Here is a 12,854-nt window from a genome sequence, read left to right as displayed (position 1 = left end):
GTTGGTAGGGAGACTCATGGGCGGGCTTTACTCCTTTTAACAGGAGAATACTTTAAATTCATAAACTCACTAATATCAGGTTGACTCTCTCTCTTTAAACACTTGTTTCAATAAGCTTATAAATGTCTTCATAATATTTCCTTTCAGCATGAAAAGTCTCATGCTTTTTCCCTGTCCCGAAGGGAAGTTTTCTGAAAAGTATGATAAAAATTCATCCAGATTTTCTGAAATTACAGTAGAATCAAAGAGTTACGAACACCACAGGAATGGAGGTTGTTCGTAACTCTGTACAAAACATTATGGTTGATCTTTCAAAAGTTTACAACTGAACATTGACTTAACGCAGCTTTGAAACTTTATTATGGAGAAGAAAAATGCTGCTTTTCCTTTTTTTTTTAGTAGTTTATGTTTAACACAGTACTGTACTGGATTTGCTCTTTTTCTTTTTTTTCTCTCTGCTGCTGCCTGATTGTGTACTTCCGGTTCCAAATGAGGTATGTGGTTGACTAGTCAGTTCATAACTCTGATATTCTACTGTATGAGAACAGAGACAATCAGGGGAATGGTTTTCCTCCCACTTTTCAGAGGCATAATTTTGCATTCCGATAACAAAATAAAAGGTGTTGTACACAAATATTACAATCAGGTCCACCACATAAAAATCACACAGCAGTGTGAAATGTAAAATATTTACCTGCATATATGACTCAAGTGGATGGAGATACGGTTGTTGTAGGAACCCTGGATCTAAATTGCCTGATTTCTGTGTCCTGTAACAGTTTTTTGTGGTACACTAATGGACAATGGTTCCAACCATTTGTTCTTGGGTATTAGAATGTGTTTATATGCACACAGAGTTGAGATTATCACCATAATAATAATAAATACTCTCCAATTCTAGAGGGCCTTTCAGTAGTGGAACTTAGTGTTTTTACAAACCTGCATTAAGCCTCACAGAAAAAGAGAACATGAATTTACTATAGACAATATGGCATGGACTTACTATAAAATATCTGACTTTTCAGTGCTATTTTAATCTGGCTGTAGGAATATATTTAAAAAGTTGTTTTTCCTCACAAAGTCTTTTTCTTCTAATCGGATTCATGACTAGAGAGCAATTTAATTGTCAGCATTTAGCATTGTGTATTTTCCACTGGGATCCATCCACATGTTACTTCCTTGTTTACTATCAGTCTAAGAACCAACCTAAAGAACAATAATTACAAAAACCTTCTCTACAAATGTGAGTAACCTACAGCTAAAAGGCTTTGGTTTATTTCTGCTCCTTCCATTTTTGTCTGTTTGTCTGAGTCTCTGGCATCAGCTGCCCTCTCGCTGCCAGCCAAGTCAATGAAAGAGATCCTAGGAAAAAACAAAAAGATGCTTTTACTTTAGCTTCTTTTTTTAAGCTGATAGTAGCAACACACTATGCCATCAGTAGAAAGATTAAATATTACTACCATAAAACAGGGGGAAATACCCACTGCAAGTGTCTCAGAGGCATCACAGTAATGAAATACCAGTAGCTACTGGAACAGAGTCAGAGCATTCTGGCACTGTAACAGACAGTCATAACAGGAAGTCTAATTACTTGTGATGAGAGTGCGCCACGGTTTAATGGAGCAGCTATTTCAGGTATAACACATTCCCATCTCTAGATGATCACAATGCCAGTAATTTGAGAGAGAACACAGATTACTTAAAAAAGAATAACTTTTTGGGTCTCCCTCCGGCTAAAACAGATGTTTCATTCCAGTGTTGTCTGTCCTAATCAGATAGAAATGCAGTGCAGTTTATAAAGCCAATTAAAGGGAACTAACTGATGCACTGAATTGTCAGATGGTTTCAGAACTAATCTATGTTCCTGCTGATCTTTCTTCCCTCAAGATCTCCATTTGTTCTCATATTCTTCCCTAACTTTCCTCTTTGGCTGCTAGCTATTTTACCGATCTGTAATTTCTCCCTCTATCTTCCTCTTCTTCCACAATATCCCCACCCTCTCCTACTATCACCTGCATCCCTCCCAGCTTCGTCACTCCTTCAATAACTAAAAACATGGCACACCTACATAACCACATATCCTTCTCTTTGTAATCTTATTAACTCTTCCTCCCTCCTTCTTCACCACCCTCCCAATTATTTGTTGCTCAGACCTGCTCTCTTGTCTTACAGTTAGAATAAGCTCCTTGGGGTAAAGATTGTATTTTACTTGTTTGGAAGGTGCCTACCATATTTTTTGACATCCAAAAATAATAAGCAGCTGACCATCTTTTCTCTGACTAGGTGGGAAGGATACCCACTTACTGCTGCAACCAATGGCCATTCAGTAAGGACCTCTGGTACTGGGTCACTATTCTACACAGCCCAGGAGCTCAGCAAACACATCTGCAAATCACAGCTTGTATCCTGACCGTCCTTGCACTTGACTGCTTCACTACCACTTACTAACCATCTATGGCTGCTCTGCCATTGCAGATGTGCATGGTCTCATTTAAAGCCAACAGGATGAAACTGAAATGTCTCTATCAAATTCAATAAGTCAGCTTCCAACCTCACCTTCCACGCATTCTGTTTGCAGAGTCTTTAATTTGAATCTGGATGATAGCATGAGAACGGGAGGAATCTGAGTTGACTCCAGTCGCCCCAGTGCTACGCTCCTTCCCACCCTTCAAAATTACCTGGAAAACAAACAGGACAAAACAAAGGTAAATCGTACATACAAAACATGCACACTATTCATATAGTATATTGATTCAGAACCCCATGTATTGGTATTCAGTGCAGCTGACAAAGGGTTTATAAAGCGAGACCATTCATAAGAATGTCAGTGTATTAAACTTCCATTCCTATTTGTTAAATTACTACAATACAAAATCACATGGAATAAATGTATGGTGGAAATGAAAATAACAAAATGAGGCTTCAGAGGTTACTGTTGGACTCATGAGCAGGATGATTTTTAAAAAAAATTCATGTTCTAATCTCATTGAAAGGTTTAGTCAGCCAGAAATCTAAGAGGCAAGTAATGTGTGACACCAAGTACCAATCCACTCATCCATCCCTGTACCCAGGAGCAAATGAAACATTGTCAAAGCAAGCAGCAAGGTTGACGTGATCAATTATACTCAGACTTAACTACCAAGAACGGAACAAGGTGAGAGGTGGAAGATGGGTTAAGGGACCTTCTGGGCTACAACTCTGGGTAATTCTCTGTCCCAAATCTCTGAAGAGTCACAAGATTGCTTCAGCGAGCCCACCAACAATGGGCATCGTAAGGAAACAAAAAAGAGTCTATATTATAGTTTCTGGAACAATAGGAATACAATAAAATGTCAACCTAGCAAAATCAAAACACTCTTTAGATACAAATATACAGTATTCATGCCTTCTGCTGGACTTCCACTCTTAATCAGCAATCTAGCTGGCTGCTATAGCTCCTGAATATTTGTTAAACCAGAGCTAAATTCAGGGAAGAGTTTGTGAACAGAAGGCAATGCATCAGTAAATAATGAATAATCATGAGGTATGCATTGAAGACTCTTCTAATACATTTGGTAGCATGCTATTCAAGAGCATCAAATGAGTCTAAAGGCTCTTTCTGTGTTCAAAAGAGCCTATGGACAATATGAAATGAGCTGTTTTGCCAACATACCTGTGAGAACAAAACCATGTAATAACTCTTCTGTAGGCAGGATGTGATAATACAGAGGAATGTATTAATCTACTGTATACCAGATCTGCACTCGAATTTGCAGAAATGTCTCCAGCGTATCCTGTGCTTAGAGTTAATGGAAAAACAAAACCCCAGAAGATAGTGTCTGTCGAGTGGTATATAAATGGACAATATTGTTCCAAGTCCTAAACAATAAATCAACTACGCTATCAGGTAATAGTTTTCAATTCCTTACTGAGCTGAATAACTAGCTGGAGTCGACGTACCTTAGGTCGAGTTACCACGGGGAGACGATGGGAGAAAATCTCCCGTTGACTTACCTTACTCTTCTCGTTGTGGGTAGAGTACAGGGGTTGACTGGAGAGTGATCTACAGTTGATTTGGCGGGTCTTTACTAGACCCACTAAATCGACTGCCAGTGGGTCGATCTCAGGGCGTCGATCCCCGCGGTTGTGTAGACCTGCCCTAATGCTATCAACTTTTCAGATCAACCATCTGTGTCTTGTTTGCCAAATGCAGTGCATGCCAGTTTGTAAAGTTTTACTTACATTTTCCTTTGGGAACTATTTTTAGTGATGTAAGGTTAATGCAAAAATATTTCATAGCCATTTTTTTTATATTCTAAGATATTTCAGGGTTGGTTTTGCTGGGATATTGTCATTTCTTGGGTGGTTCATTCAACCTCATGGCAAAGATCCCACCTGAGGTGTATCCGTAGCAGTGACAGCTCCAAGTCAGCTTTTCATGTGCATCACTGTAACTTGTCTTAGCTGCACATGAGCTCATTCATTAAAGGCAGTTTTGAAAGTGTCCCTTCATGCTCTGCTGTGGCCACCAAGCTCTTCAGAGTTGTACTGATGCTCTTTTGGAGCCCATAATGGAATGCACATGTGTACATTATACAACCTGGAGCAGCAACACCTGCGTATGCCAAAAATGACCTTATCCACTCCACGGTAACCTATTTGATAAGTTAGTGCAACAGAGGCTTTAGAAGATAAAATAAGCATTACCAATCAAATTACCTCTAATAGTAGGTCTACAGTATCCACTTGAACCTCACGCAGGCCAACAATTTGTACAACATGCTTACTATCTTCTCTTGCAAAAAGTCTGCAGAGGAAACAACAGGGCTTAGTAGAAAAGGGTTATTCTGAAGAAAGTCTTATACAGTAGTAATGATTCTGCCTACACGTCAGTGCTATAGAATAGTGGTGCTCAAACTTTTTCAGTCACGCTACCCCCTTACCAGTAATGGAACCTGTCCGTGCCCCCATACCCCCCCATGACCACATAGCCAAGGCTTTCTCAGCAGTGGAGCTTGGGCTGAAGGCAGAGGTGTGGAGCGGAACTGGGAATGGGAGAGGAGCTGGTGTCAGAGCTAGTCTGGGGTCATAGAGGGAATGAGAGCAGAGCTGGGCTGGGACCAGAGCAGGGGGTGGAATGGACCTGCTGCTGGAGCTGGGCTGGAGGTGGACAGGGAGTGAGGGCAGAGCTGGGCCTGGAGACAGTGCTGGACTGGGGGTGCAGCAGGTCTGGAAGTGTGGCACTCCCTCCCTGCCCCCCAAGGGGGCTGGCCCAGCCCCTGCTGCGCACCTGGAAGTGTGGCACTCCCTCCCTGCCCCACATGGGGGCTGGCCCCAGCCCTGCCACGTGCCTCCCCGAATGTTCCTCCAGGGGGCACGCCCCACAGTTTGAGAGCCACTGCTACAGAGAAGTACTGCAAGGAGTGACTAGCAAGGCAATGAATCAGGTTGTCATTGATATACCACCTGTCATGTATAATATGTACTTTTCAAATGTCACTGTTAAAGGGACACTGGAAGTGTGTATTAGCTGGATGTTCCTGCTAAAATGATCAGCACTGAAATAGTTAATGATGGCATTTAAATTGTCATCTTTAGATTTCAGAGTTCACACCTCTCTGAGAGCTTTTGTTTCAGGCTGCCTCCAGGCTCAGGAAGATCACACTGCATCACTTAACCTTGAAAACATGAATTGAGTATATCTTCACAATCATGAAGGCTCAAATTCGTTTTAATGACAGCTTAGGTTCTGGAACATAGTTCTGTGGCAGTAGGTGGATTCTGCAGCAGATCCGACAGCTGCAGAATCAGAGTACATGAGTGACTCCCTGCTACAAATTACAGAGAAGTGAATGTTACGGTATAGTTGGTAATACCAACTGGTTGGCTTACGTCCAAGGAAACAGCCCTATGGGCTATAGCTCAACATCAAGAAGGCCTCTAAAAAGGGCTGCAGGAGAGCCAACACAGAGAAACATGCTTGCCTCATGATAAGGCACAGACTCTCCAAAGCACAAGGAAGCCTCTTTGCACTGCACTGCAGCACTCTCAAAGTGCACTCCCCTCAAGAGCCCCAGTGGTTCCAGCTGAAAGCTAAAACCATCCTGCCAGGCTTTTATTATTCAGCAGGATTTAGCCTGAATGTTATCTTGTTTTGTTGTGTTTAGATATTTTCGGTCAGGTAAGTTTTTTTTATCTGAGGAACATCTTGAGTTCTTTTGATCTTCCTTGGGTTTAGCTTATCTGATGAAGTGAGCTGTAGCTCACGAAAGCTTATGCTCAAATAAATTGGTTAGTCTCTAAGGTGCCACAAGTCCTCCTTTTCTTTTTGCGAATACAGACTAACACGCCTGTTACTCTGAAACCTTGGGTTTAGTGCCACTGTACTGATCTAGATACTTTTGCTACAGAATTATTAATGTCCGCACTCCAAGTCACACCCTCTTCAGAAAAGAGATTAGTAAACAGCCATCTTGAGGGAGTCGGGGGCCCCACCGCACTGCCAGGGTTGAGAGAAGACTGAGGAGCAGTTTGCATTTTTTCCTTCCTATGGGACTCCTATCCGTAATTCATTCTGCTTATTTTCAGCTGCTTTGTGCTACTCAACTGTTCCTAGAGTGTGTAAAATTCCAGTTCAATCTCAGGTTACCTCGCTAAAGAAAGGTGAAAAGCTAATGTGACTCTGACACATGATACTGTCTTATCACTGTTCATCACAAGGGGTGAAGCCTGGCAGAGTGTATCTAATACAGAGTTCATCTCTCAGATTTGTGTCTTTGCTTGGATTGATTTTATTCCTGTAGAAATAACACAAAGGGGGAGTGTCTATATATGCTACAAAATTTAGGGCCAGATTCTACTATGTTTACTCACATTGAGCAATACCTTACTCCATAAATAGCTCCATTTAAATCAATTTCACTAATTAGAAAACTTAATTCTGTTCAATCCAACTCCATAATGAAATAAACTGATTTGTCATCCTTTTTTCACAGCAATGTGTCTCTTTTATTTAAATACCTTCTCCTTCCATTTAGCAGGTCATAAAGCTGTCCACAGTAGATCTCATAAAAACTGATCCATACATGGAGCTCTCTCCTTGACTGGGATGCCTCTAGTTGTCTAAAAATGTCTTTAGCAGCCAGTGCATAGAGTCCTGGGTTCTGGTGACTCCCTATCATAGTGTAAGTCTTGCCAGCACCAGTCTGTCCATATGCAAAGCAAGTGGCGTTGCCTCTGTAAAGATAATTTTTATTTTTAGTACTACATCTGATCCATTGAGGTCTATTAAAAGAGATTCTGCAATATTAATATCTACACACATTGCTGACCCTCAGTGATGGGATTTTATCATGCATACCCATCTGAGAGCCTGAAAAATACAATCTGTTATATCAGAGATTCTCAAATTGTGTTCTGTGGAGAGGGGGTAGAGACACAGCGCTGGCTCTTGTCCTTGTTTCCAGGTGCTAAAATGACATTAAAAGAAGCTAAAAATACATTAAAAACTTTTGCGGTATTACTCTTCCATGTAAACAATTGTAGCTACCACAGGGATGTTATGTGATCATGAGTGGGGGAAAGGACTGATTGTGAACTGAAGGAGAGCAGGTCTGCATGATTATGAAAGCAAGGAGTAGGGTGTCCATGAAGCCACTTCCATATTAACATATGGTCCACGCAATGAAAAAAGCTTAACAACCCTAGCACTACACTTTGCATGTTGAAGTTTGCTTACCTCAGTTTACTCTCAGTTGCTGTATCTTTGTCTATGGGTGTATCACTTTAACCTTACATGAACAAAGTCCATAAAATGCAAACTAATTCTCAGTGTCTACACAGCAAGTTGTCCTCCCCTCTTAGATCTCCCTCCCCTCTTCGCAAGGGCCTGATTCATGAAAATCCAACAATGAGAACACTGGTGATAGAATTTCAGGCCCAGCTGATGACACTTGGAGCTTCTTGATAACAGAAAGCTTCATCTTGTTAATTTTCCAGTATAGACATGTAATTCCTTTCCATCAAGAGGTCAAAATGAAATTATGACCTATTCAAGCTTGCTGTTCTCTGTACTCAACTACAATTATACATGCAAAACCACCCTGATTTTTCCATTAACCAGAAGGTATATTATAAGTCTCTCTCTAAATAGAAATAAGTAAATAAAATAAAGATAAACCACAGCTTTATTGATAAAGTTTATAATTCCTTTATACTACTATGAACTATATAAGTACATTTCAAAGTGCTTTACAAACATTCTCACAACAGTCCCATGAAGGTGTTTTATTTCTCTTTCACAGATGGGTAAACTGAGCAACTAAGTTCTGTGAGACTTACTCTAAATCACAAGAAAGTCTGTCAGAGCAGAGAATTAGGATCCTGGAATCCTGACACCAAATCTCTCATTCTAACTAGACCAAACTCCTCCCTAGTAATCCTGGGCGTCTGAGTGTGCACTCCTTCTGCAGACAAATCTCCCACTGAATACAAGGGGAGTTTTGCCTGAATAAGGACTGCAAGGTCAGGCCCTTTGTTTGTCAAAATTGTATACACATTTTTCTATATTTTATGTACACACACACACACACAACCTTAAACAGGGTAAGTGGAAAAGGTGAAATTAATGTTTTTTTAGAGAAAACTTAAGTTACACACCAAAGTCATACATGAAAAATGAAAACTAAAAGGATAAAAGGAATAAATGTAAGCAATGACTCCCTACCCGTTAAAAATGTGCTGAATGAGGGGGTGAGCAGTCTTCATATACACATCCTGATTGGTACATGCCTCCCCAAAGACTTCATCAAAATAAAAAACATGCTGAAAAATAAATATGATTTTTACACTAAAGGAAATTTCTCTCAGTTCTCCTTTACTCCATAATGTGTAGCACATGCTATGGACCTGATCCACCGCTAACTAAAGTCAACAGAAGTTTTTTCATTGACTTCAGGAGGCTTTGGAGCTGGTCCTAAGTGACCAAGTAAAACTCACTTTTTAGCAGCATCAAGCCACAACCCACCAAAAAATAGAATATGGAAGTAGAAAATTAAGAGAAGATTCTGTTCCCTGCCCCCCCCCCCATCATCTTCAAGCATAATGTACAGCAGCCAAGAAACAAAAGCATGAGTGTAACTTAAAAACAAAATTAATCTATTTATGAAATGAACCAATCCACAGCAACACAGTATGGTTATATAGTACAGGTCATAGATCCATTGTGATCTACATTAGCTATTCCACACACTTAAAATGTGTGCTGGAGAGGATCAAACCATTCGCATGCAAAGCTGGATTTTACTATCTGAGAAGTAGAACTCCTGCACTTAGGACCTGATCCAAAGCCCACTGAAGTCCATGAAAAGATATTTTTGATTTCAGTGGACTTTGGATCAGCCCCTTATCGATTTTAAATTTTGCTTATTGGGGTTGCTCTCACTTCAGTGAGGGCCCCAGTGGGACAGCATCTGTAACATTATACTTCAGTACAGTACAAACAAAACAGTGCTGGGTAATCTCAAATAGAAGAGTTGCAGAACTGATGACTACATGAATTATGCATAGATGATCCATACTAACATACATGCAAATCTAAATCAGTTTCAGTAAGGCTACGGCGTATTTCTGCTTGCACGACTAGTGATTTATAGCAAGATTTGTTTTGACAGTATTGCCAGAATATAATTTAGTTGGGGAGATTTATTTTAGCATTTAGATGCCAAGGTGATAGGCATTTATATAGCACCTAAGATAGTTAGCTACATGGAGACTGAGGGAGTGGAATTACAGCATGTATCTGACTGTGAAAGGCGTTATATGAATGGTGCCTGAGAGAGTTAGCAAATTTAATTTTACTACCCTGAACAGTTGCCAGTCCTCGGATTATAAAAATAACACACACTAGGGTCAGTATAGCTTGCTGCTCTCTAGAAATCAGTTCTGTTCCTGGTGCTGTCAGTCAGAATGAGAATTTGAACTATGTCAGCAGAAGGTACCCAGGATTTAGAAACAAAGACCAAATGAGAACTGCTCTTTGAAAAGCATTTGGCTCTGGAGTGAGGGAAAACTAGGAAAGAATCAGAGGACGTGTGTGACTCATTAAAATAGAGATACTGCACTGAAATCCTGTGGAAAGTGGCTATAAGGAACTCAGCAGGCAACTGCATTCTAACCCCGCTTTTGGTAGAGGGTCTTCTTTTGGCATCCAGGCCTCAGAAAAAGGATGTTAATTTTTTGACAAGCAAGGTAGATAGGGAGCAAATGCTAGTTTTTAGAGAAAAAAAGGTGTTCATTGGGAATTAAAATTCTGGGCTCACTTCTCCTCTCACACGCTGGTGTAAATCAGGAGTAGTTCCAATGGATTTACATGGGGTAAGTGAGAGAAGAACCCAAACTTCTGTGTTTAATGTGAAAAAGAAAGAAAGGTCTTTTTTTTATTTCCATTATTGAAATCCCAAGCCTGTTTTCATCTCTCACTTGATTGTTAATGCATTACACTGTCGCTCCACCACTCAGGCAGCTAGCACACTACTCCTACTCATTATAAATGGAAAGGGGTTTTAAGAGCAAAAGGAGCTCATATTACCTGCAGAATATACTGGGTAAGATCAACTGCCTCCTTCTTCTCATGGAGAAGAAGAGTTTCTTTATCTTCCACTGTGATGATATTAACTTCCCCCCGCCGCTCCTCTCTCAGGCCCAGCGGGCGTTTTCTGACACACACTCGGATTTTGTCAGTCTCTGTCCACGGCATCTCCTTCTCAGAGGTACTAGATCTAGAACACAGGATCACAAATTTGTGTTTAAAAAAAGAGGATGCTAGACAATTCAAAATATCCATGGACTTGGCCATAAACTCAATTGTTAACTATTACTGTTTAGCGAAGCTAGCTTGGTTTCTCTCATTTTGAAAGATCTCCAAGAATTAGATATTATAAATGTGAAAGCGTCTATTGTGTCTCTTAAAAGCGGGGATGCAATTCTTTTGGGTACTTTTGTTAAAGTGACAGCATTGATTTTTTTAATATCTATTTTCCTTGTAATTCTGAGCCTATTGCTGACCCTGCATAACTTCGGGTGTCCACAAACTGATGATCCAAAATAAAGTAAGATCCAATTTTCTGGAGACTTTTCTGACCAGGAATTTCTTTGGACTTTTTCATAAGAAGATTGCCCTGCCCCAGGAGATGACATATTATTTGCCTCTCATAATGGACTCAGCTCTCTTAACAGCTTTCTCCACACAGCTTTCATTAATATCGGTGTCTCCTTGTCCTTCTTGAACACTTTCATTAAGAAACCTGTGGCTCTTGCAGTCTCTTCTCCTGGCCTGAATCCTGTTCTTCCAATCATTCCTTTTCATTTTGGGTAGAGGCTTATACCTTCCAACTATCCCCTTCACTGTGGAATACCACAAGATTCTTCCTTTAGTACTCTTTCTTGTCTCACTGCCAGTTTCAACTGTGGACACAACTTTTGTGTGGTTGGCATCCAGCATTATATATCTTTCAACATACCCATTAATCCTTCTCTTTTCCATCTGTCTGTGTCTCTACTCTGTCAGCTTCTGACTACACCATAACTTCCTATTACTCAGTGCTTCAGAGACTGAAATCTGATTAGTTGGTAAGAAGCCCATTCTCCCACATCTCTAATATCTGTCACACTCCATAATTAAGATATAACCTATGTTCCAAGGCCAGAAATCTCAGTCAAACTTGATTCTCAGTGATCTTTTCCTCCCACATTTCCCTTGGCTGTAAATCTGCCCATTATCAACCCTATGGTGTTGTTAGAATTTATACGTCTTTGACCCTTAAATTCCTATCACATAATAATTAGTTGTAGTAGGACAGTAGCACCCACAATGTGCAAGGTGCTGTATAAAGCAATCATGAGACATTGTCTATAACCTGAAAAACTCAGCCTAAGAAGAACTAAGAAGGAGACGGGGTACAGGTTCACTTCTGTTGCCTGCCAAGTCTACTTCAACTCTCTTCCTGCCTCCCTCAGAGACATTAAGTCATTTCTTCTCTAGCTGATTAACCCACTTTATAAATCACCTTGAAATACAATGTATGGAAGATGCTGTCATTAAAATAAAACATGTCATTTCCAATTTTCCATTTTTCAAGCACTCTTCAGCCAAATGAAAAATGATTTTCCACCTGGCTCTGCATCTGAATTAGTCAGTAACTATCATTTTAATCAAACCGTTGCCTTACTTGAAATTAAAATTTCTGTCCTGATGTCCAAAAGCTCTTTCAAAATCTTTTAATGCACAACTTTAAAGCAAACATGCACTAGACTTCTATTATATTAAAAACAATATAACAAGGGTATTTGTACCAGCTCTTCCACTTTTATTGGGACTGCAGGCTTATGATTTCAATGCTGCTGTATTGCCAGTTTTGATTCATCTAAAAGTACAGTGCTCAGAAATAAATGTTAACAGCTGTTCTCTCAAGGGGAAAAGAGGTTTCCATTCCAATATAGGGCCTGATCCTATAGCTCTTAGTCAAACATGTATTCCCATCAATTTTCCGCAATAGAACTTCTCACATGAATAAGGATTACAGTCCCTATATTTGAATGGAAACCTCTTCACCCTTGAGAGAACATTACAGTTGAGATCATCTGACACGCTTGAGATAAAAGTCCCCTCCTGATACAGGGGGTCCCCTGGTACATGTCAGGGTTGCGTTCCTGAAAAGGGCAATGGATGCTGAAACGACGGATACTGGGGAATTTTTCCCCGTAAGAAATAATGACCTGCCCCACCTCTTCCCACCCAGCCTCTTCCTGCCCAGTTCTGCCCCTTTCTCCGAGCGTGCCCTGTCCCTGCTCCTCCCCCTCCCTCCCAGCACCTCCTG

At 40.5% G+C, this 12,854-nt stretch overlaps 1 protein-coding gene across 1 annotated transcript in view; it reads right to left on the bottom strand.

Annotated features, from left to right (window-relative positions):
- The window catches only part of KIF24 (kinesin family member 24), a 42,628-nt gene that overhangs the window by 17,629 nt on the left and 12,145 nt on the right, over positions 1 to 12,854 (bottom strand). The window contains exons 3-8 of the mRNA XM_048850860.2: positions 10,568 to 10,757; positions 8,705 to 8,802; positions 7,000 to 7,215; positions 4,699 to 4,786; positions 2,557 to 2,678; positions 1,257 to 1,362 (exon numbers count right to left, since the gene is read on the bottom strand). Of these exons, the coding sequence (XP_048706817.2) occupies positions 1,257 to 1,362; positions 2,557 to 2,678; positions 4,699 to 4,786; positions 7,000 to 7,215; positions 8,705 to 8,802; positions 10,568 to 10,757 (820 nt within the window). The remainder of the gene's footprint in view (positions 1 to 1,256; positions 1,363 to 2,556; positions 2,679 to 4,698; positions 4,787 to 6,999; positions 7,216 to 8,704; positions 8,803 to 10,567; positions 10,758 to 12,854) is intronic.

This window comes from Caretta caretta, chromosome 5, assembly GCF_965140235.1.
Source record: "Caretta caretta isolate rCarCar2 chromosome 5, rCarCar1.hap1, whole genome shotgun sequence".
Lineage (NCBI taxonomy): Eukaryota > Metazoa > Chordata > Testudines > Cheloniidae > Caretta > Caretta caretta.
The sequence above is the reverse complement of the archived record's forward strand: the minus strand, read 5'-3'. Positions and strand labels throughout refer to the sequence as shown.